Source organism: Podarcis filfolensis (genome assembly GCF_964270895.1).
Source record: "Podarcis filfolensis genome assembly, chromosome: 13".
In the NCBI taxonomy this organism is placed as follows: Eukaryota; Metazoa; Chordata; class Lepidosauria; order Squamata; family Lacertidae; genus Podarcis; species Podarcis filfolensis.
The window spans coordinates 26248781-26273706 of NC_139615.1; the positions used below are offsets into that span (position 1 = coordinate 26248781).

At 42.8% G+C, this 24926-nt stretch overlaps 4 protein-coding genes across 4 annotated transcripts; all 4 read right to left on the reverse strand.

Moving 5' to 3' along the window:
- Nucleotides 1–656: 656 nt before the first annotated feature.
- Nucleotides 657–24011, reverse strand: LOC310747460 (uncharacterized protein; the record flags this gene model as incomplete). Its single annotated transcript, XM_083581828.1, has 2 exons — nt 23061–24011; nt 657–1610 (listed from the first exon to the last, which is right to left on the reverse strand). The coding sequence occupies exons 1-2, from the start codon at nt 23985–23987 to the stop codon at nt 657–659; spliced, it is 1881 nt and encodes a 626-aa protein (XP_083437954.1). The 5' UTR covers nt 23988–24011.
- LOC310746714 (olfactory receptor 13H1-like) lies at nt 6264–9677 on the reverse strand (the record flags this gene model as incomplete). The annotated part of the gene is made up of 2 exons (XM_083580702.1): nt 6264–7466; nt 9570–9677. The coding sequence occupies 2 exons, from the start codon at nt 9675–9677 to the stop codon at nt 6639–6641; spliced, it is 936 nt and encodes a 311-aa protein (XP_083436828.1). The 3' UTR covers nt 6264–6638.
- Nucleotides 13530–14481, reverse strand: LOC310746686 (olfactory receptor 13H1-like; the record flags this gene model as incomplete). The annotated part of the gene is made up of 1 exon (XM_083580667.1): nt 13530–14481. Exon 1 carries the CDS (start codon nt 14463–14465, stop codon nt 13530–13532), a length of 936 nt encoding a protein of 311 aa, XP_083436793.1. The 5' UTR covers nt 14466–14481.
- LOC310746684 (olfactory receptor 13H1-like) lies at nt 18272–19451 on the reverse strand (the record flags this gene model as incomplete). The annotated part of the gene is made up of 1 exon (XM_083580665.1): nt 18272–19451. The coding sequence occupies one exon, from the start codon at nt 19449–19451 to the stop codon at nt 18516–18518; it is 936 nt and encodes a 311-aa protein (XP_083436791.1). The 3' UTR covers nt 18272–18515.
- Nucleotides 24012–24926: the final 915 nt, after the last annotated feature.

The following is a 24926-nucleotide window of genomic DNA, read 5'->3' on the forward strand; positions in this document are numbered from 1 at the left end:
AGTGGGATGACTTTGGTGTGGGTGTGTGGGTGTGGCAAGGTTAGGTCTGAAGTGTTACATCCACCTGAAAAGGAACCTCTTCCTGAAGAGAATTAGGATGGCATTCCACCCTTATCCTAAACCAAGCACTGATTCCCAGCCCTATATAAGGAAGCCTTTTAATGTGTAATGTTTTATTACGTTTTTATATGTGTTGGGCACCACCCAAAGTGGCTGGGGCAACCCAGTCAGATGGGCGGGGTACAGATAATAAAATTATTATTATAATACACACATTGGCATATGGCATCATGAAGTCCTGGAGTCCAGCAGTGACAAAGACAGCAAGTCGGAGACTACAGAGTCATCAGCTAGGAAGGAAGCCTGAGTTCCCAACTGACACTGATAAGACGTTCCTATTTTCATCAACGTTCTCCTATTTTTGTTGGAGAAATGTTGGAGGGTAGGTAATGTTGGTGATGCAAGAGATGACTGAACCTGAAGGCTAGTAGACAGGAGTCCCCTGAACCATAACTGCACAAGAATATCCTTGCTGGATCATGCCAGCGGCCCACCTAGCTACTTGTTCCGAAGTTGGAGCCCCTGTGAGTGTGTCGACAGCAAGCATATACTGTATAGTTGTCTCGAAAATCAGGAATTTTGGTTAATAGTTGGTGCTAGAAAGAGGATGGCGTCTTGGGGTGCAGCAAACGCCTCATGGCGTCCTTGACTTCTTTGTTCCTCAGGCAATATATGATAGGGTTGAGCATTGGCGTCACAACATTGTAGAGCACAGTTGCCAAGGTGTCAAAATATACAGAACGGCTGGCACTGGGCCTGTTATAATTGAACATGCAGGTGACATAGAATAAGGTGACCACCGTGAGGTGCGAAGTGCAGGTGGAGAACGCCTTGCGGCGGCCTCGATTGGTACGGATTCTCAAGATGGCCGCCACGATGCGGACGTAGGAAACCACGATGCAAAGGAAAGGACTGACGCCAAGCAGCAGGGTGACTGCCAGCAAGGTGATTTGGTTGGGGAATGTGTCCGCGCAAGACAGCTTGAGTAGCTGGGGGACGTCGCAGAACAAATGGTCCAGGTTGTGAGAGGCACAGAAGGGCAGGAGAGCGGTCATGGCCGTGTGCAGGACTGAATTGAGGAAGCCGCAGGCCCAGGAGGCTGCCACCAGCCGGGCACACAGCTTCCTGTTCATGAAGATGGTGTACGTAAGTGGGTGGCAGATGGCGACGTATCGGTCATACGCCATCACGGCCAGGAGGAGGCACTCGACTCCTACAAAAGTCACCAAGAAGTAAAGCTGAGCTAGGCAGCCCAGGATGGAGATGGTCTTTGTCTCCGTCAACAGATTCTTGAGCATGTGGGGCAGAGTGACTGAGGAATAGCAAATGTCCAGGAACGACAGGTGCTGGATGAAATAGTACATGGGCGTACGAAGGCCAGAATCTAGCCCTGCGGTCACCAGGATAAGAGCATTGCCCAGCAAGGTGGTGATATACATGGTCAGAAACAGAAGGAAGAATAGGGCTTGGGGTTCCGGGAAGCTGGAGAAGCCCAGGAACACAAATGATGTTGTCGCGGTTTGGTTTCCCATCTGCCTCACCTCCTGTACCTGAAACGTGGGAGAGATTTAGGAGACCAAACGGAGGGACCACACCCATAACTGAAAATCATGCTTATTCCCAGCACATACAAAGCTCCATTCACGCTCTGTCACAAGAGACTAGGGCCCTGCAGGATTTTACATCTTTCCGCAGGGCCTGCAAGACAGAGCTGTTCCACGAGGCCTTTGGTCAGGGCGCAGCCTGACTCCCTCCTTTGGCAATCTTTACAGAACTTAAGCTTATGGTTGCCATAAATTTGATTTTAATTAATTTTTATAATGAAATGTTTTTAGAATGTTGCACTATTTTATTGTTGTTAGCCGCCCTGAGCCCGGCTTTGGCTGGGGAGGGCGGGATATAAATAATTATTTTATTTATTATTATTATTATTATTATTATTATTATTATTATTATTATTATTTCATCTGTGATCTCTCAAGCACACCATGAGTTACAGCAAGAGCTGGGATAGCTCAAGGGGTAGAGCATGAGACTCTTAATCTCTGGGTCTTGGGTTTGAGCCCCACCTTGGGCAAAAAAAATTCCTGTATTGCAGGGAGTTGGACTAGATGATCCACGTGGTCCCTTCTAACTCTACAATTCTGATTGTATGTCATCTGTCCTTTCCTCCCTATTTGTTTCCTGATCTATAAGATACCCGATTATTCATTTCTGTCTCTCTGTCTCTCCCTTGCACCTTCAGCATCAGTTTCTTTCTTTCCCCCTTTTACTTCTTTTGCAACTTGTGATTCAAGCCCAGCCTTTGTCCACTAGATGCCCTGAAGATGTTGCTGGACTACAGCTCCCATCTTCCGTGACCATCAGCCATGCTTGCTGGGTCTGATGGGAGCTGGCGTCCCATGACATCTGTAGATGTGGGGCAAGCCTGGTTGAGGCAAGCTGCTCTGCCATCTCTACCGGTTTGTTAGTGTCTTCCTCTTCTCCTTCCTAAACCTCACTTCAACTCCTGCTGCCTCACCAATGTGCATCACAGCAGAGATTTCTCATCCTTTGCTTCCTCTCCTTTGCAGTCTCTGCTTCACTTCATACTTCTGCTCTATTGACAAAGCTGCATGAATCTCACAGTGCTGGGCTAGGAAAGTCAACATGGAGCCTTCCTGATGTTTCTAGACTACAACACCCATATGCCTCAGCCAACATGGGCAGCGGTCAGGAATGGTGGGGGTTCTAGTCCAGAAACATCTGGATAGCCATGTTGACTGTTTCAGGTGCAGAATGCTATGAAAAAGTAGATTCTGCCCCTGTAAATACAGATATTTCTGTAATAATGCAACTGAGAGCAGATTAACATAACACAACTTTCTTAGATGCAGGATGTGTCATATTGGACACCTGGGACCTTGGCTCAAATATTTGTTTGACCATGAAGTTTAGTAACAGTGACTGTAGGCAGTCTTTCAGCCTAAGCTGCCTCAAAGGGTTTTTCTGAGGGGAACTGGGATAGCCCAGTTTTATCAACAGCCATTTTAAAAACAAAAGCATTTCTTATAGTAAGCACTGCTTCAAGTGGGGAAATGCTTGCAAACTGGATGGGAATGAGCTCCATTCCCCACCCAATCCCAGGCACTTGAATTTTGAGTACTAGCAATGTTCATGGGTTTTCTTTTCTTTTTTCCAAGATAGAGATGGGAGGAAAGCTGAGGAACAAGCTGTGAAGTCAATACATTCCACAGTGCCCTGTTTAGTCAGTGGACTCATGTCAGAGTTTTGGAAGCGGGCTATCGTTCTTGGTGGGCAAAAGTAAAGTTGTCTAAGGGATCAAAGAGGAATATAAAAAAATTCCCAGCCTTTCCCCCATCCATTTCCTCTGCTTGGTGTTTATGGATGCTACAATCACAGCAAAATTAGAGAAGACAATGCTAAACTAAGTTTGTTAGAAGACTAGTTAAGCAAGGCAACTGACGGCAAGAGAGATGCTGGCAATTACTGTTTCAGACGAATCTTCCTGTGTGGTTTTCAGCTACTCTGAATTCAAGGTTGCAATGGTTTTTGAGTCCACAAACCAATTTAGTTAAAACAGTTCTATGTGATCTTTGCCCCATCGACTTGCCTGGCTTCCATTGCCTTCACATTTATAGACTCAGGCTTGCCTGAAGCTGCTTTAAGTTGAGTGAGGCCAATGGTCCATGTTAGTAAAGTGTTTACTCTGACAGGTACATAGGAACATATGAATCTGCCTTCTACTGAGACTGACCAGTGGGCCACGGAGCTCACTATTGTCACACAGACAGCAGCACTCAAGGATTCCTGGCCAGAGTTTCTCCCAGCCCTAGATCATCCTAACAACCCACAGAACATTCTAGAGTCTCACCTCAAATCACAAAAGTATGGTGCATTACAGAGGTAGCCAACGTGGTGCCCTTGGGATGTGGTTAGACTGAGCTCCATCCTAAGCAGTGACAACAAAATGAAGATGGAAAGCCAGAGAATGAGGACAAGAGATGAATAGCTAGGTAGACCAACAGATGGACAGGGAGCCGGGAAATAAGTTGCATTAAGGATCATAAATATATTTACCAGTGCAGAAGGGTCTCTTTTGTATTATCTCCAGTAAACGCCCATTTCTTGTAATCACACCCCATGAATAAGCCCATGTATATCTTAGTTCTTTGAATACACAAAGCATTTAAAAAAATATCCCAGTGTATTTCCTGCAGATCTGAGGAGCAAACATATCTCAGTGCCTTTGGGATTGATTAACTCAAAGGAATTGGTACTCTTAGAGAATTGTTTACTTGCTATAAGAAGTTCTGTCCCCCTTGAGCATTATGTTCCTTGATTGGACCCAGAAGACTTCAAGATCAGCCCAGTCCAGCCTACTCTTGCAGTGAATAATAATAATAATAATAATAATAATAATAATAATAATAATAATATGCCGACCATCTGACTAGGTTGCCCCAGCCACTCTGGGCAGCTCCCCCCAAAATATTAAAAACAGAATAAAACAGACTGTACAGGATACAGACTGTACTGTTACATTTCTCCATGTGCAATAGCACTAACTTGAGTTTGGTTTCCTTTGAAAGGAGGCTTATTGCCATTTTGTAATATTAGCATTTATTTATAGATAGACAGGATGAGCATAGGTGGAGGCACAACTTCAGTACTCCAAAAGTCCATCACAGTTCTCTGCTCCTGCATCAGATACATTTTGAAAATCATTGCCACTGGTGTTACCCAATGAATGGCTTGAAAGCAGCAGACTATTCCGCAACATTGTGGACGATAAGCAGATGTGAATCTGATCGGCATCTGGCTGCTTTGAGGAGGCCATATCAGACAATCTGACTCCCGTTTTGTGGGGAGAAAAATAGATATAAACCTTCCATGTGGGAGAATTGGCTGGATCCCTAGATCTAAAGTATGGGGCTAAACACACACTCCAGCAAGAGAGAGCCTGCAGCAGAGTTTAAAAACACAGAATTGTGCAGCAAGTGAGTGAAGCATTAGAATAATAGTCTGTTGGGCCTTTTAAATATTCTTAACACAGAGAACTCCCTTGTTCAGCTCAAAGGTCTCTCCCTTTATCTGTGTATGTGTGCACAAGAGAGGGAAATGGTAATATTTCCGTTTCCAGTTCCCAAGGAAAAGGTTATTGGAAGGGTAGACTTTTCTCCTAGGAAGAGTTTACACCAGGCGCAGGCAAACTCGGCCCTCCAGATGTTTTGGGACTACAGTTCCCATCATCCTGACCACTGGTCCTGTTAGCTAGGGATCATGGGAGTTGTAGGTCAAAAGCATCTGGCAGGCCAAGTTTGCCCATGCCTGGTTTACACTTTTGTTTTTTCTGCTCACACGGCAAAAAGAGCTCGGAGGGAAAAGGAGAGACAAACACATTTCCAGAGACGTGCAACATTTTTATTTAAGATATTGAAAACCAAATAAACATGACTGTGCACAACTGGTTCCACACATTTCAAAGCATGTTTTGATTTCATGCCAGGATTTCAAAATCTTGCTTCCCAGTTCCAGATCTTTAGGTTGCACAGGGCAGCACATAAGCCAGGGATGCCATCTTCATTTCAACACCAGGAAATGGCATTGCATGCAAAGTTGGGTGGGACATGCTCACCCATAGCTCTATTCTGGACCTTCTGCTTGTGGAAGTTGCATAGCTCAGTTGGTTAGATCGTGGTGCTGATGACCAAGGTTGCAGGTTTGATCTCCCTATGGCACTGCTGCCTATTCCTGCATTGTAGGGGGTTGGACTAGATGATCCTCAGAGTCCCTTCCAACTCTACAATTCTGTGATTCTGAGGGTGCTGCTGAGTTGAGACAATTGTGTTTCCATAACACTTGCCTTTGTGCTGCATTTCTAGGCACAGATTTGGGCTTTCCAGTCCATGTCCAAGCATGTATTTATTTTTGCCCCACCATTTTCCCCAGGAAAACCCGCTCTTTGCCACTGAATTGGAGCAAGTGGCAATTCATGGAAAACCCGAATTGCTGTTTGCTCCAGTAGGGACTGTGTTTTCCTGGGGAATGTGGAGGGACAAAAAATGGAAAGTGCGTGGACCTGGGCCAGGGAAGTGCAGACCTGTGGCATAATCTTTAATGGACTTAAGCCCATATCATCAGACATCGGAAAATGAAGGAATATATGGAAACCTAAGAAGAAATAAGCTAGTCTTTAAAGTGCCACAAGAGTCTTTGATGTTTTTGTTGTGGCAGACTAAAACAGGTTCCCTTCTAGAATTTGTTTGCTCAGGCCCTTCATGCTGTGACTACATTTCTCCAGGGCAAACATTCAAAATTCCACAACAGCTGAATTCCCAAGCTCAAAAGTCCGCGCTCGACATCAGAAATGTTTGTGTTTCATTATTTCACTATCCTTAAACCTCGCTTTCCTATTTTTCAAGACTTTAGGTGACAAATTATAGGTTTTTCTAGACACAAAAGTATTAGTTGAAAAGACACTTGCGGGGACCAGTACAAATGTGCACCTATACAAAAATATACATCAAAAGAAAAGGCCAGCATTTCTGATATTAAAGGGAGGGGGCTGGTAGGTATCAGAGGTCTCTCTTCCTCCCTGTCACTTTCCTGAAAGCTTGTTTCACATCCTTATTCCTTAAGCTATAGATCAGTGGATTCAACATGGGTGTGATGGTGCCATAGAATAAGGAAACATATTTGTCTAGATCTGAGGATGTTTTGGTTTGAGGCTGTAAGTACATTGACATGGCTGTTCCATAGAATATGGTGACCACCATGAGATGTGAACTACAGGTTGAGAAGGCCTTGGCCCTGTTCTCTGTGGATTGCATTTTCAACACGGTGGTGATAATACGGGCGTAGGTGACCAAGATGAAGCCAAAAGGAAGAAGCAGAGTAAGGATGCTGGTGGCAAACATTGACACCTGGTTTCCACTAGTATCTGAGCAGGCCAACTTGAGCATAGCCTGGACCTCACACGTGATGTGGTTGATAACATTATGCCCACATAGAGAGGCCTGTGAGGTGAGAGAAGGTACCAGGATCAGGAGGAAGGAGCTGCCCCATGAAATGGTTGCCATAGCAATACAAACCTTATTGCTCATGATGATATTATAGCGCAGGGGGTTGCAAACAGCCACCCAGCGGTCATAGGACATCATCGCCAGCAGGAAGCATTCTGTCATCCCCAAGAAGAGGGATATGTACATTTGGGCGTAACAGCCAGAATGGGAAATGGTGGTCTTGGCTGACAGACAATGAGCCAACATCTGGGGGATGGTGCTGGTAGTATAGCAGATGTCAAGGAAAGACAGGTTGCCAAGGAAGAAGTACATGGGAGTGTGCAGGCGAGGGTCCACCACAGCAAGCAGCAGGAGGAGACCGTTGCCCACCACAGTGATGAGGTAGATGAGGAGAAAGAGGGGGACTTCCGGGTTGGTGCCATTGTTTAATGGCGGATTCCCTCCGAGCTCCAGAGGGAATCGGCTCCGTAGCGTCTGGGTCTGGCCGCTGCAGCGAAGCGGGGACCCTTAAAATCACAGGCGCGGATGCCTGTGAACATAGAGACTCGGCGGGCACCATTTGCGCCCCCCCAATCCGCGACGGAGCCTTTTTAAAGGCTTCGGAACGGAGGCAGGGTAAGGCGTGGTGCTGAGAGTACTCCCTCGTCTACGGAGTGAAGCCGCAAGCCATTGACAGAGAGCGCCAACTTCTTCTAAGATTGATTGGATTCTAAAACATCAACCCGTGAGTAATACGGAGATTGGAACTTTAAAAAATTTCTTATCTTGGATTTGGAACGAGCGGGAAGGGGCTAAAAAGGAAGTCCACCCCCCCCTCTTTGTAAACAACTTAAAGCAAAGGACTGGGCAGCTAAGGTCGAGAGAATCTGTTTCTTGCTTTTTTAACAAAAGATCCTGACCTCACGGTCTGGACATTATAAGAAGATATTCTGGAGGATAAAAAGAATTTTGGGAGCTGAAACTACACCCCCCCCTAGACCCGGGAACGTCCGATGAGAAAGCCTGTTGCATGGAAGATTTTGACAGCTGTCAAGTGAGCTGCTAGTCAGCTAGTTGTCAGCTGGAAAAAGAGAACATTGTTTCTGCTGTTTTTGCTGGTTTATTCGGGATAACTTGTTGAAAATAAGGTTGATACAAAATAACTGGACTTTTGGTTTTTGAGCTGAAAGGAAGATCAAGGAATTAAATCCCCCTAGAGGGGTAACAAGGATACTACATTACAAAAATGGCTGGAGTGTCTAAATTCCAAGCAGAATTGGACAGAGCACTTGTTCTCTTGGGAAACTTACAAGATGAGTACGATGCTTTGTCTACAGAGGTATCGCTATTACACTGGACAGTAAACAACAGCTTGGAGTCTGATAAGGATTTGAAACAGGAAGCCTATTCAACTGAACAAATAAATGAAACCGAAAGCGTAGACACGATGGAGCAATATGTTCTTTTTGAAGAAAACGAAGGAGGAGATGGAGGTTTGCAGGAGTCAAAGGAGAGCTACAATATGAGGCCTGACATGATGATAAAAAAGGACAATAAAAACTGGATGCGGAAAGCCTGGTTTGATTGGGAGTTTGGAAAATGGAGAGATCCTCTTTTGAGGAGATCTGAAGACCTGAGGATTATAAATTTGTTGAAGGTGGAAGCTGGAGCTGTGGGGACATTTGGATTTGAAAGAAATTTGAAACAAGAGTTGGAATACCCCATAGGCTTTGCTTTTGCTTTTAAGTATGGAGGACTGGCTAGAAGTAACACCGATTCTGTTGGGCCGGAGCCCCTCCGAGACCTGGGGCTTAACATCAAGGTCTATCAAAGAGACCGGCAGAAAGGAACTGAGAGAGACATAAGGGCCTCGGACCTGAGATCTCCAGGCTAAATAAATAATATAAAGACTGATGGATATTGGTTGGGGACTGGAACCGGGAGAAGGGTGGGTGGAGGTTGGGAATCCAAAGGGTACATAAGGATAATTTGCATTGCTTTGTTTGTTTTATATTTTGTTAGTGGTAAGGAAATTGGGTAAACCGTGGAAGGGAAATTTTGGTCGACCTTAGGAAAAAGGTTTAAGAATAAATTAATGAGGTATAAGTATTGATGTGTAATTTTAATAAGGTGAAATTGGTTTTTTTTTCCTCTTTTTTTTTAAATTAAGTGAAAATAAGGCTGTTAAAAATAAATGGAGGAAATGGAAAAAAGAAGTAAAGTAAAATAACAGTATGTTAGAATAAATGTTTAAGTTAAGGTGAAGAAATAAGTTAAGGACTTGCTGAATTGACAATTTAAATTGGAATACAAGAAGGGGAGGTGTGAGGAGGTCTGAGAAACAAGGTTGAGGAAAATAAGTATCAGAAACTGTATGTGTTTTTTCTATTTTTCTGTTTAGTTTCGAATATGCTTTTTTGTGTTGTTTTTATTTTGTTTATTTTTTGTTTTTGTTTGTTGTGTGTTTTTCGAAAATACCAATAAATATTTAATAAAAAAAAAAAAAAAGATGAGGAGAAAGAGGCCAAAGAGGGCGATCTTCGTCTGAGGGTTATTAGAGAGGCCCAGCAGGATGAATTCTGTCGTGGTGGTCTCATTCTCTCTTCTGCCCATGTTATCTCCCTCTAAGAGCTTAGCTGGAACTGAAACAGGAAAACAGATTGGAAGTAAATAGCCTCACCTGACCCAAGAGTGTTGCATTAATTTATATTGAGGCTTACATCTTGTATTATTGCTGAAGCCTCAAGGCTGCTAAGCAATAATGAGGAAAATAAGAATCAGGAAAACCCTCACAATATTAGAAGCAAACTAAAAACTGCAAGGAGGGGGAGTTGAAGAAGTTAGGGAGTGGGAAGAGGAGAATGGGTCTTGGAAGCCATTAAATTTCAAACTTGAGAAGGGCAGAAGGGATGCAATGAGTAATTGTATAGGAGACACAAAAGTGAGAGGCAGCATCAAAAAACCCCACCACCAACCAAGCAACAAAACAATCCAGATTTAGTCATGCTTATAGTACACCCAATACACACACACACACAGTACATACAATTATTGTGTTTTTTAATGTAGCCCACTGTGGGTAGCTCTCAGTATCATCAGCCCATACATACATACCTCTGAAACTAGCACCAAAATCCATGGAACTTATATTAATCATAATGTGAGCAGAAGTCTGGAAAATGCAACTTAGTCAGACTGCACTTCTCCAGCAATTTACTTCTGTCAGATCAGATAGAATTAGGATTGCAACTTGAATTCAGACTGAACTCAATATATTTACAACAAAGGACAGGAAGTCCTCTAACATCCCACCACCATGAAAAACATAATTAACATGTATAATTTTATTGTCACAAGGTGACACAATGGCCATTAGACAACTTTAAAAGGGAGTTAGAAAATAAGAGAACAAGAAGAATATTCATTGAAAGAAGACTGGAAACTGTTTCCTGATTATATGGGTGAAAATTGTGAACATTTAAAAACACTGGTAGCATTAAGATAACTTCAACAGTGTAAACAAGTTTTGATGGTGTAACAATGGATTACTGAATGGTTTAGTTCATTTAAAATATGCAGGGATGTACAGTATGCAAAATGAACCACAGAAAGAGAAGAAGGGAAGTCACTGATTTAAGGTTGTTTAAATGAATATTTTGAAGTGTAAATTAGAAAAATCTAATAAAAACTATACATAAAAAAATAAAATAAAAGGGAATTAGAAAAAATATATCCCACAGTGGATCAAAGTATCCCCAACTGTAAGCCAGGATAGATAAAAATGAAACATCAACATGCAGAGGAGGTATGACTCTGTATACCAGATGCTGAGGACAAATTACAAGGCAAGGGAAATGCCATCAGTTTCATGGCATGTTTTTGAACTTCCCAGTGGCACCTGGCGGTATCAGGGAGCCGGTCCATGACGGGCGACCATTGTTTGAAACAAAGAGTATCGGACAAGATGGACCGTTGGCCTGATCGATCAAGACATTTATTATATTATTACAGGAGACAAAGTTATAACTGGTTCTATCCTAAATTCTCATTTAACATCCTTAGAAGGAAAAGGAAAGACAGTAACTCACCATAAGGTACCCCTGGCCGTACGGGCCAGTCTTGCCAGACTCTAGGGTTGTCCGCTCATCTCACTTTATAGGCCGGGAACCAACGCTGTCTGAAGACACTTCCGGGTCACGTGGCCAGCATGACAAGCTGCATCTGGTGAGCCAGCGCAGCACACGGAACGCCGTTTACCTTCCTGCTGGTAAGCGGTCCCTAATTATCTACTTGCACCCGGGGGTGCTTTCGAACTGCTAGGTTGGCACCAACCTAGTAACTCACCATAGTAATGCCTTAATCTTCCAGAGTTTTTGGCACCTGTTCACAAATTTTCCATCACTTGTGAAAAATGAAAGACGTGCAAATTACCTACAAATATTAGAGAATAGGATACTGTGTGCCATAGTTTAGGCATTTTAAATAAGTCCACAACTATCCCATAGATCAATGAAATTTAAAAAATGCATTGCCTCCATCTAGGGTGTGGGAAGAAAGAAGCTGCAGCCAGGAACAGGACATGTTTGTGGTAGTTTTCACAACTGACGAAAAACTTCTGATTCATTGAAGGTTTAGATAACAACATTCTCTAACTTGGTCATTTTCCAGGATTGCCATCTCATCCACAGGGAGATAATCCACTCTGTACTGTAGTTCATTAGGGAGCACTTGCACATTAGCAATTAAATAGTTTTTTTCCCCCTCCTCAGTGACAAATGTACCCAAAAATCAGGAAAAAATTGTTTATGCATGCAACAACAGCTGCCCAGATGATTTATGCCAAGCACAGGCAAACTCGGCCCTCCAGATGTTTTGGGACTACAGTTCCCATCATGCCTGACCACTGGTCCTGCTAGCTAGGGATCATGGGAGTTGAAGGTCAAAAACATCTGGAGGGCTGAGTTTGCCTATGCCTGGTTTACACTTTGGTTATTTCTGCTCACATGGGAAAAAGAGCTCAGAGGGAAAAGGAGAGACTGACACATTTGCAGAGATGTGCAACATTTTTATTTAAGATATTGAAAATGAAATAAACTTCACTGTGCACAACTGGTTCCACACATTTCAAAGCATGTTTTGATTTCATGCCAGGATTTCAAAAGCTTGCTTCCCAGTTCCAGATCTTTAGGTTGCACAGGGCGGCACATAAGCCAGGGATGCCATCTTCATTTCAACATCAGGAAATGGCATTCCATGCAAAGTTGGGTGGGACATGAACTCCGGCTCACCCATAGCTCTATTCTGGACCTTCCGCTTGTGGAAGTTGCACAGCTCAGATGGTTAGATCGTGGTGCTGATGCCGCCAAAGTTGCAGGTTTGATCCCCCTATGGGAGTGCTGCCTATTCCTGTGTTGTAGGGGTTGGACTAGATGATCCTAAGAGTCCCTTCCAACTCTACAATTCTGTGATTCTGAGGGAGCTGCTGAATTGAGACAATTGTGTTTCCATAACACTTGCCTTTGTGCTGCATTTCTAGGCAGAGATTTGGGCTTTCCAGTCCATGTCCAAGCATGTATTTATTTTTGCCCCACCAATTTCCCCATGAAATCCCGCTCTTTGACACTGAATTGTAGCAAGTGGCAATTCATGGAAAACCCGAATTGCTGTTTGTTCCAATTCAGCAGTAGAGACTGTGTTTTCCTGGGGAATGTGGAGGGACAAAAAATGGAAAGTGCGTCGACATGGGCCAGGGAAGTGCAGACCTGTGGCATAATTTTTAATGGACTTTAGCCCATATCATCAGACATCTGAAAATGAAGGAATATATTGAAACCTAAGAAGAAATGAGCTAGTCTTTAAAGCACCACAGGAGTCTTTGATGCTTTTGTTGTAACAGACTAAAACAGGTTCCCTTCTGGAATTTGTTTGCTCAGGTTCTTCATGCTGTTACTACATTTCTCCAGGTCAAAAATTCAGAATTCCACAATAGCTGAATTCCCAAGCTCAAAAGTCAGTGCTCAACATCAAAAATGTTTGTGTTTCATTATTTCTCTATCCATAAACCTCGCTCCCCTATTTTTCAAGACTTTAGGTGACAAATTATAGGTTTTTCTGGACACAAAAGTAATAGTTGAAAAGACACTTGCAGGGTCCAGTACCAATGTGTGCCTATACAAAAGTATACATTGGTACCTCGGGTTACATACGCTTCAGGTTACAGACTCCACAAACCCAGAAATAGTACCTCGGGTTAAGAACTTTGCTTCAGGATGAGAACAGAAATTCTGCTCCGGTGCCACGGCAGCGGCGGGAGGCCCCATTAGCTAAAGTGGTGCTTCGCATTAAGAACAGTTTCAGGTTAAGAACGGACCTCCGGAACGAATTAAGTACTTAACCCAAGGTACCACTGTACATCAAAAGAAAAGGCCAGCATTTCTGATATTAAAGGGAGGGGGCTGGTAGGTATCAGAGGTCTCTCTTCCTCCCTGTCACTTTCCGCAAAGCTTGTTTCACATCTTTATTCCTTAAGCTATAGATCAGTGGATTCAACATGGGTGTGATGGTGCCATAGAATAAGGAAACATATTTGTCTAGATCTGAGGATGTTTTGGTTTGAGGCTGTAAGTACATTGACATGGCTGTTCCATAGAATATGGTGACCACCATGAGATGTGAACTACAGGTTGAGAAGGCCTTGGCCCTGTTCTCTGTGGATTGCATTTTCAACACGGTGGTGATAATACGGGCGTAGGTGACCAAGATGAACCCAAAAGGAAGAAGCAGAGTAAGGATGCTGGTAGCAAACATTGTCACCTGGTTTCCACTAGTGTCTGAGCAGGCCAACTTGAGCATAACCTGGACTTCACACAGAAAGTGGTTAATAACATTATGCCCACATAGAGAGGCCTGTGAGGTGAGAGAAGGTACCAGGATCAGGAGGAAGGAGCTGCCCCATGAAATGGTTGCCATAGCAGTGCAAACCTTATTGCTCATGATGATATTATAGCGTAGGGGGTTGCAAACAGCCACCCAGCGGTCGTAGGACATCATTGCCAGCAGGAGGCATTCTGTCGTCCCTAAGAAGAGGGAGATGTACATTTGGGCGTAACAGCCAGAATGGGAAATGGTGGTCTTAGCTGACAGGCAATGAGCCAACATCTGGGGGATGGTGCTGGTAGTATAGCAGATGTCAAGGAAAGACAGGTTGCCAAGGAAGAAGTACATGGGAGTGTGCAGGCGAGGGTCCACCACAGCAAGCAGCAGGAGGAGACCGTTGCCCACCACAGTGATGAGGTAGATGAGGAGAAAGAGGCCAAAGAGGGCGATCTTCGTCTGAGGGTTACTAGAGAGGCCCAGCAGGATGAATTCTGTCGTGGTAGTCTCATTCTCTCTTCTGCCCATGTTATCTCCCTCTAAGAGCTTAGCTGGAACTGAAACAGGAAAACAGATTGGAAGTAAATAGCCTCACCTGACCCAAGAGTGTTGCATTAATTTATATTGAGGCTTACATCTTGTATTATTGCTGAAGCCTCAAGGATGCTAAGCAATAATGAGGAAAATAAGAATCAGGAAAACCCCCCACAATATTAGAAGGAAACTAAAAACTGCAAGGAGTGGGAGTTGAAGAAGTCAGGGAGTAGGGAATGAGTCTTGGAAGCCATCAAATTTCATTAAAAGCTTGAGAAGGGCAGAAGGGATGCGATGAGTAATTGTTTAGAAGACACAAAAGTGAGAGGCAGCATCAAAAAAGCCCACCACCACCCACTCAACAAAACAATCCAGATTTAGTCATGCTTATAGTAGACCCATTTTATACACAACCACACTGTTATGTACTGAGTTGAATAGGATCCAAACTGCAGCAGTCTGATTGGTCCTAGAACAATAGGATTCAGAATGCAGCAGTCTGATTGGTCCTAGAACAATGCAGCAGTATGATTGGTTGGCAGGAACCACCCAATCATGCTCCAGATAGAAGTGAATCCACAACCTGATTGGCTTACAGTAGAATTCCGGAATTAGCCAATCATGTGCAGCCCATTGTGTTAATAATGTCTATAAAGCAGATGCTTTGAGGGGACTTTCATTCATTCCTCCTCACCACTATGAGCTGAATAAAGAGCATGAAATCACTTTGCGACTCTGAGTATATTTCACACACACACACACACACACCCCATACAATTACTGTTTTGTTTTTTTTTAATGTAGTCCGCTGAGGGCAGCTCACAGTATCATCAGCCCATGCATACATACCTCTGAAACTAGCACCAAAATCCATGGAACTTATATTAATCATAATGTGAGCAGAAGTCATAATTATGTGAGCAGAAGTCATAATGTGAGCAGAAGTCTGGAAAATGCAACTTAGTCAGACTGGACTTCTCTAGCGATTTACTTCTGTCTGATCAGATAGAATTAGGATTACACCTTGAATTCAGATTGAACTCAATATATTTACAACAAAGGAAAGGAAGTCCTCTAACACCCCCCCCACCATGAGAAACATAAGTAATGTGTATAATTTTATTGTCACAAGGCGACACAATGGCCATTAGACAACTTTAAAGGGAGTTAGAAAATAAGAGAACAAGAAGAATATTCATTGAAAGAAGACTGGAAACTGTTTACTTATTATATGGTTGAAAATTGTGTACATTTAAATATGCTGGTAGCAGATAAATTCAACAGTATAAACCAATTTTGATGGTGTAACAATGGATTACTGAATGGTATAGTTCATTTAAAATATGCAGGGATGTACAGTATGCAAAATGAACCACAGAAAGAGAAGAAGGGAAGTCAATGATTTAAGGTTGTCTAAATGAATATTTTGAAATGAAAAATCTAATAAAAACTATACATAAAATAAATAAAATAAAAGGGAATTAGAAAAAAAAAACCACAGTGGATCAAAGTATCCCCAACTATAAGCCAGGATAGATAAAAATGAAACATCAACATGCAGAGGAGGTATGACTCTGTATACCAGATGCTGAGGACAAATTACAAGGCAAGGGAAATGCCATCAGTTTCATGGCATGTTTTTGAACTTCCCAGTGGCACCTGGCGGTATCAGGGAGCCGGTCCATGACGGGCGACCACTGTTTGAAACAAAGAGTATCGGACGAGATGGACCGTTGGCCTGATCTATCAAGATATTTATTATATTATTACAGGAGACAAAGTTATAACTGGTTCTATCCTAAATTCTCATTTAACATCCTTAGAAGGAAAAGGAAAGACAGTAACTCACCATAGTAATGCCTTAATCTTCCAGAGTTTTTTTCACCTGTTCACAAATTTTCCCTCACTTGTGAAAAATGAAAGACATGCAAATTACCTACAAATATTAGAGAATAGGATACTGTGTGCCATAGTTTGGGCATTTTAAATAAGTCCACAACTATCCCATAAATCAATGAAATTAAAAAGATGCATAGTCTCCATCTAGGGTGGGGGGAGAGAGAAACTGCATCCAGGAACAGGACATGTTTGTGGTAGTTTTCACAACTGACTAATAACTCCTGATTCATTCAAGGTTTAGATAACAGCATTCTCTAACTTGGTCATTTTCCAGGACTGTCATCTTATCCACAGGGAGATAATCCACTCTGTACTGTAGTTCATTAGGGAGCACTTGCACATTAGCAATTAAATAGTTTTTTCTTTCTCCTCAGTGACAAATGTGCCCAAAGATCAGGAAAAAACTGTTTATGTATTCAACAACAGCTGCCCAGATGATTTATGCCAAGCACAGGCAAACTTGGCCCTCCAGATGTTTTGGGACTACAGTTCCCATCATGCCTGACCACTGGTCCTGCTAGCTAGGGATCATGGGAGTTGAAGGTCAAAAACATCTGGAGGGCTGAGTTTGCCTATGCCTGGTTTACACTTTGGTTATTTCTGCTCACATGGGAAAAAGAGCTCAGAGGGAAAAGGAGAAACTGACACATTTGCAGAGGCGTGCAACATTTTTATTTAAGATATTGAAAACCAAATAAACTTCACTGTGCACAACTGGTTCCACACATGTTTTGATGTCATGCCAGGATTTCAAAAGCTTGCTTCCCAGTTCCAGATCATTAGGTTACACAGGACGGCACATAAGCCAGGGATGCCATCTTCATTTCAACATCAGGAAATGGCATTGCATGCAAAGTTGAGTAGGACATGTCCTCCGGCTCACCCATAGCTGTATTCTGGACCTTCTGCTTGTGGAAGTTGCATAGCTCAGTTGGTTAGATCGCGGTGCTGATGATGCCAAGGTTGCAGGCTTGATCCCCCTATGGGACCGCTGCCTATTCGTGCATTGTAGGGGGTTGGACTAGATGATCCTCAGAGTCCCTTCGACTTCTACAATTCTGTGGTTCTGAGGGAGCTGCCGAATTGAGACAATTGTGTTTCCATAACACTTGCCTTTGTGCTGCATTTCTAGGCACAGATTTGGGCTTTCCAGTCCATGTCCAAGCATTTACTGTATTTTTCGCTCTATAAGACGCACCAGAACATAAGACGCACCTAGTTTTTGGAGGAGGAAAACAAGAAAAAAAATATATTCTCTATCTCAGAAGCCAGGACAACAAGAGGGATCACTGCACATTGAAAGCAGCGATCCCTCTTGCTGTTCTAGCTTCTGAGATAGCCTGCGCAGCCTGCATTCACTCCATAAGACGAACACACATCTCCCCTTAATTTTTAGGAGGGAAAAAGTGAGTCTTATAGAGCAAAAAATACGGTATTTATTTTTGCCCCACCACTTTCCCCATGAAAACCCGCTCTTTGACACTGAATTGGAGCAAGTGGCAATTTGTGGAAAACCCGAATTGCTGTTTATTCCAATTCAGCAGTAGAGACTGGGTTTTCCTGGGGAATGTGGAGGGGCAAAAAATGGACAGTGCGTGGACATGGGCCAGGGAAGTGCAGACCTGTGGCATAATCTTTAATGGACTTTAGCCCATATCATCAGACATCTGAAAATGAAGGAATATATGGAAACCTAAGAAGAAATAAGCTAGTCTTTAAAGTGCCACAAGAGTCTTTGATGTTTTTGTTGTGGCAGATTAAAACAGGTTCCCTTCTAGAATTTGTTTGCTCAGGTTCTTCATGCTGTTACTACATTTCTCCAGGTCAAACATTCAGAATTCCACAACAGCTGAATTCCCAAGCTCAAAAGTCAGTGCTCGACATCAGAAATGTTTGTGTTTCATTATTTCACTATCCATAAACCTCACTTTCCTATTTTTCAAGACTTTAGGTGACAAATCATAGGTTTTTCTAGACACAAAAGTATTAGTTGAAAAGACACTTGCGGGGACCAGTACAAATGTGCACCTATACAAAAATATACATCAAAAGAAAAGGCCACCTAAGCAAATTTAATAAAACAGAAAAAAAATAAAAAATAAAATGCCAGCATTTCTTATATTAAAGGGAGGGGGTTGGTAGGTATCAGAGGCCTCTCTTCCTTCCTGTCACTTTCCTGAAAGCTTGTTTCACATCCTTATTCCTTAAGCTATAGATCAGTGGATTCAACATGGGTGTGATGGTGACATAGAATATGGCAACGTATTTGTCTAGATCTGAGAATGTCTTGGTTTGAGGCTGTAAGTACATTGACATGGCTGTTCCATAGAATATGGTGACCACCATGAGATGTGAACTACAGGTTGAGAAGGCCTTGGCCCTGTTCTCTGTGGATTGCATTTTCAACACGGTGGTGATAATACGGGCGTAGGTGACCAAGATGAAGCCAAAAGGAAGAAGCAGAGTAAGGATGCTGGTGGCAAACATTGACACCTGGTTTCCACTAGTGTCTGAGCAGGCCAACTTGAGCATAGCCTGGACCTCACACAGAAAGTGGTTGATAACACTATGCCCACATAGAGAGGCCTGTGAGGTGAGAGAAGGTACCAGGATCAGCAGGAAGGAGCTGCCCCATGAAATGGTTGCCATAGCAATGCAAACCTTATTGCTCATGATGATATTATAGCGCAGGGGGTTGCAAACAGCCACCCAGCGGTCGTAGGACATCATCGCCAGCAGGAGGCATTCTGTCATCCCCAAGAAGAGGGAGATGTACATTTGGGCGTAACAGCCAGAATGGGAAATGGTGGTCTTGGCTGACAGGCAATGAGCCAACATCTGGGGGATGCTGCTGGTAGTATAGCAGATGTCAAGGAAAGACAGGTTGCCAAGGAAGAAGTACATGGGAGTGTGCAGGCGAGGGTCCACCACAGCAAGCAGCAGGAGGAGACCGTTGCCCACCACAGTGATGAGGTAGATGAGGAGAAAGAGGCCAAAGAGGGCGATCTTCGTCTGAGGGTTACTAGAGAGGCCCAGCAGGATGAATTCTGTCGTGGTGGTCTCATTCTCTCTTCTGCCCATGTTATCTCCCTCTAAGAGCTTAGCTGGAACTGAAACAGGAAAACAGATTGGAAGTAAATAGCCTCACCTGACCCAAGAGTGTTGCATTCATTTATATTGAGGCTTACATCTTGTATTATTGCTGAAGCCTCAAGGATGCTAAGCAATAATGAGGAAAATAAGAATCAGGAAAACCCCACAATATTAGAAGCAAACTAAAAACTGCAAGGAGGGGGAGTTGAAGAAGTTAGGGAGTGGGAAGAGGGGAATGGGTCTTGGAAGCCATCAAATTTCAAACTTGAGAAGGGCAGAAGGGATGCAATGAGTAATTGTGTAGGAGACATAAAATGAGAGGCAGCATCAAAAAACCCCACCACCTACCACTCAACAAAACAACCAGATTTAGTCATGCTTATAGTAGACCCATTATACACACACACACACACACACACACACACAGTACATACACTTATTGTGGTTTATTTATGTAGCCCACTGTGGGTAGCTCTCAGTATCATCAGCCCATACATACATACCTCTGGAACTAGCACTGAAATCCATGGAACTTATATTAATCATAATGCGAGCAGAAGTCTGGAAAATGCAGCTTAGTCAGACTGCACTTCTCCAGCAATTTACTTCTGTCTGATCAGATAGAATTAGGATTGCAACTTGAATTCAGATTGAACTCAGTATATTTACAACAAAGGAAAGGAAGTCCTCTAACACCCCACCACCACAAAAAACATAATTAACGTGTTTAATTTTATTGATACAAAGTGACTCAATGGCCGTTAGACTACTTTAAAAGGGAGTTAGAAAATAAGAGAACAAGAAGAATATTCCTTGAAAGAAGACTGAAACTGTTGGTAGCATTAAGATAAATTCAACAGTGTAAACAAGTTTTGACGGTGTAACAATGGATTACTGAATGGTTTAGTTCATTTAAAATATGCAGGGATGTACAGTATGCAAAATGAACCACAGAAAGAGAAGAAGGGAAGTCATTGATTTAAAGTTGTTTAAATAAATATTTTGAAATGTAAATTAGAAAAATCTAATAAAAACTATGCATAAAAAATAAAATAAAAGGGAATTACATTAGAAACACCCCCCAGTGGATCAAAGTATCCCCAACTATAAGCCAGGATAGATAAAAATGAAACATCAACATGCAGAGGAGGTATGACTCTGTATACCAGATGCTGAGGACAAATTACAAGGCAAGGGAAATGCCATCAGTTTCATGGCATGTTTTTGAACTTCCCAGTGGCACCTGGCGGTATCAGGGAGCCGGTCCATGACGGGCGACCACTGTTTGAAACAAAGAGTATCGGACGAGATGGACCGTTGGCCTGATCTATCAAGATATTTATTATATTATTACAGGAGACAAAGTTATAACTGGTTCTGTCCTAAATTCTCATTTAACATCCTTAGAAGGAAAAGGAAAGACAGTAACTCACCATAGTAATGCCTTAATCTTCCAGAGTTTTTTTCACCTGTTCACAAATTTTCCCTCACTTGTGAAAAATGAAAAACATGCAAATTACCTACAAATATTAGAGAATAGGATAGTGTGTGCCATAGTTTGGGCATTTTAAATAAGTCCACAACTATCCCATAAATCAATTAAATTAAAAAGATGCATTGTCTCCATCTAGGGTGGGGGGAGAGAGAAACTGCATCCAGGAACAGGACATGTTTGCAGTAGTTTTCACAACTCACGAAAAACCCCTGATTCATTGAAGGTTTAGATAACAGCATTCTCTAACTTGGTCATTTTCCAGGACTGTCATCTTATCCACAGGGAGATAATCCACTCTGTACTGTAGTTCATTAGGGAGCACTTGCATATTAGCAATTAAATTTTTTTTCTTTCTCCTCAGTGACAAATGTGCCCAAAGATCAGGAAAAAACTGTTTATTTATGCAACAACAGCTGTCCAGATGATTTATGCCAAGCACAGGCAAACACGGCCCTCCAGATGTTTTGGGACTACAGTTCCCATCATGCCTGACCACTGGTCCTGCTAGTTAGGGATCATGGAAGTTGTAGGTCAGAAACATCTGGCAGACCAAGTATGCCTACGCCTGGTTTACACTTTGGTTCTTTCTGCTCATATGGCAAAAAGAGCTCAGAGGGAAAAGGAGAGACTGATACATTTGCAGAGATGTGCAACATTTTTATTTAAGATATTGAAAATGAAATAAACTTCACTGTGCACAACTGGTTCCACACATTTCAAAGCATGTTTTGATTTCATGCCAGGATTTCAAAAGCTTGCTTCCCAGTTCCAGATCTTTAGGTTGCACAGGGCGGCACATAAGCCAGAGATGCCATCTTCATTTCAACATCAGGAAATGGCATTGCATGCAAAGTTGGGTGGGACATGCCCTCCGGCTAACCCATAGCTCTATTCTGGACCTTCTGCTTGTGGAAGTTGCATAGCTCAGTTGGTTAGATCGCGGTGCTGATGACGCCAAGGTTGCAGGCTTGATCCCCCTATGGGACCGCTGCCTATTCGTGCATTGTAGGGGGTTGGACTAGGTGATCCTCAGAGTCCCTTCGACTTCTACAATTCTGTGATTCTGAGGGAGCTGCCGAATTGAGACAATTGTGTTTCCATAACACTTGCCTTTGTGCTGCATTTCTAGGCACAGATTTGGGCTTTCCAGTCCATGTCCAAGCATTTACTGTATTTTTCGCTCTATAAGACGCACCAGAACATAAGACGCACCTAGTTTTTGGAGGAGGAAAACAAGAAAAAAAAATATTCTCTATCTCAGAAGCCAGGACAACAAGAGGGATCGCTGCACATTGAAAGCAGCGATCCCTCTTGCTGTTCTAGCTTCTGAGATAGCCTGCGCAGCCTGCATTCACTCCATAAGACGAACACACATCTCCCCTTAATTTTTAGGAGGGAAAAAGTGAGTCTTATAGAGCAAAAAATACGGTATTTATTTTTGCCCCACCACTTTCCCCATGAAAACCCGCTCTTTGACACTGAATTGGAGCAAGTGGCAATTTGTGGAAAACCCGAATTGCTGTTTATTCCAATTCAGCAGTAGAGACTGGGTTTTCCTGGGGAATGTGGAGGGGCAAAAAATGGACAGTGCGTGGACATGGGCCAGGGAAGTGCAGACCTGTGGCATAATCTTTAATGGACTTTAGCCCATATCATCAGACATCTGAAAATGAAGGAATATATGGAAACCTAAGAAGAAATAAGCTAGTCTTTAAAGTGCCACAAGAGTCTTTGATGTTTTTGTTGTGGCAGACTAAAACAGGTTCCCTTCTAGAATTTGTTTGCTCAGGTTCTTCATGCTGTTACTACATTTCTCCAGGTCAAACATTCAGAATTCCACAACAGCTGAATTCCCAAGCTCAAAAGTCAGTGCTCGACATCAGAAATGTTTGTGTTTCATTATTTCACTATCCATAAACCTCGCTTTCCTATTTTTCAAGACTGTAGGTGACAAATTATAGGTTTTTCTAGACACAAAAGTATTAGTTGAAAAGACACTTGCGGGGACCAGTACAAATGTGCACCTATACAAAAATATACATCAAAAGAAAAGGCCAGCATTTCTGATATTAAAGGGAGGTGGTTGGTAGGTATCAGAGGTCTCTCTTCCTCCCTGTCACTTTCCGCAAAGCTTGTTTCACATCCTTATTCCTTAAGCTATAGATCAGTGGATTCAACATGGGTGTGATGGTGCCATAGAATATGGCAATGTATTTGTCTAGATCTGAGGATGTTTTGGTCTGAGGCTGTAAGTACATTGACATGGCTGTTCCATAGAATATGGTGACCACCATGAGATGTGAACTACAGGTTGAGAAGGCCTTGGCCCTGTTCTCTGTGGATTGCATTTTCAACACGGTGGTGATAATACGGGCATAGGTGACCAAGATGAACCCAAAAGGAAGAAGCAGAGTAAGGATGCTGGTAGCAAACATTGTCACCTGGTTTCCACTAGTGTCTGAGCAGGCCAACTTGAGCATAGCCTGGACCTCACACGAAAAGTGGTTAATAACATTATGCCCACATAGAGAGGCCTGTGAGGTGAGAGAAGGTACCAGGATCAGCAGGAAGGAGCTGCCCCATGAAATGGTTGCCATAGCAATGCAAACCTTATTGCTCATGATGATATTATAGCGCAGGGGGTTGCAAACAGCCACCCAGCGGTCATAGGACATCATCGCCAGCAGGAGGCATTCTGTCATCCCCAAGAAGAGGGAGATGTACATTTGGGCGTAACAGCCAGAATGGGAAATGGTGGTCTTAGCTGACAGGCAATGAGCCAACATCTGGGGGATGCTGCTGGTAGTATAGCAGATGTCAAGGAAAGACAGGTTGCCAAGGAAGAAGTACATGGGAGTGTGCAGGCGAGGGTCCACCACAGCAAGCAGCAGGAGGAGACCGTTGCCCACCACAGTGATGAGGTAGATGAGGAGAAAGAGGCCAAAGAGGGCGATCTTCGTCTGAGGGTTACTAGAGAGGCCCAGCAGGATGAATTCGGTTATGGTAGTCTCATTCTCTCTTCTGCCCATGTTATCTCCCTCTAAGGGCTTACCTGGAACAGGAAAACAGATTGGAAGTAAATAGCCTCACCTGACCCAATAGTTTTGGGTTAATTTATATTGAGGCTTACATCTTGTATTATTGCTGAAGCCTCAAGGATGCTAAGCAATAATGAGGAAAATAAGAATCAGGAAAATCCCACAATATTAGAAGCAAACTAAAAACTGCAAGGAGTGGGAGTTGAAGAAGTTAGGCAGTGGGAAGAGGGGAATGGGTCTTGGAAGCCATCAAATTTCATTAAGAGCTTGAGAAGGCAGAAGGTATGCAATGAGTAATTGTGTAGGAGACATAAAATGAGAGGCAGCATCAAAAAAAACCACCACCTCCCACTCAACAAAACAATCCAGATTTAGTCATGCTTATAGTAGACCCATTATACACAAACACACACACACACACACACACACACACACACACAGTACATACACTTATTGTGGTTTATTTATGTAGCCCACTGTGGGTAGCTCTCAGTATCATCAGCCCATACATACATACCTCTGAAACTAGCACTGAAATCCATGGAACTTATATTAATCATAATGCGAGCAGAAGTCTGGAAAATGCAACTTAGTCAGACTGCACTTCTCCAGCAATTTACTTCTGTCTGATCAGATAGAATTAGGATTGCAACTTGAATTCAGATTGAACTCAATATATTTACAACAAAGGAAAGGAAGTCCTCTAACACCCCACCACCACAAAAAACATAATTAACGTGTTTAATTTTATTGACACAAGGTGACTCAATGGCCGTTAGACTACTTTAAAAGGGAGTTAGAAAATAAGAGAACAAGAAGAATATTCCTTGAAAGAAGACTGAAACTGTTGGTAGCATTAAGATAAATTCAACAGTGTAAACAAGTTTTGACGGTGTAACAATGGATTACTGAATGGTATAGTTCATTTAA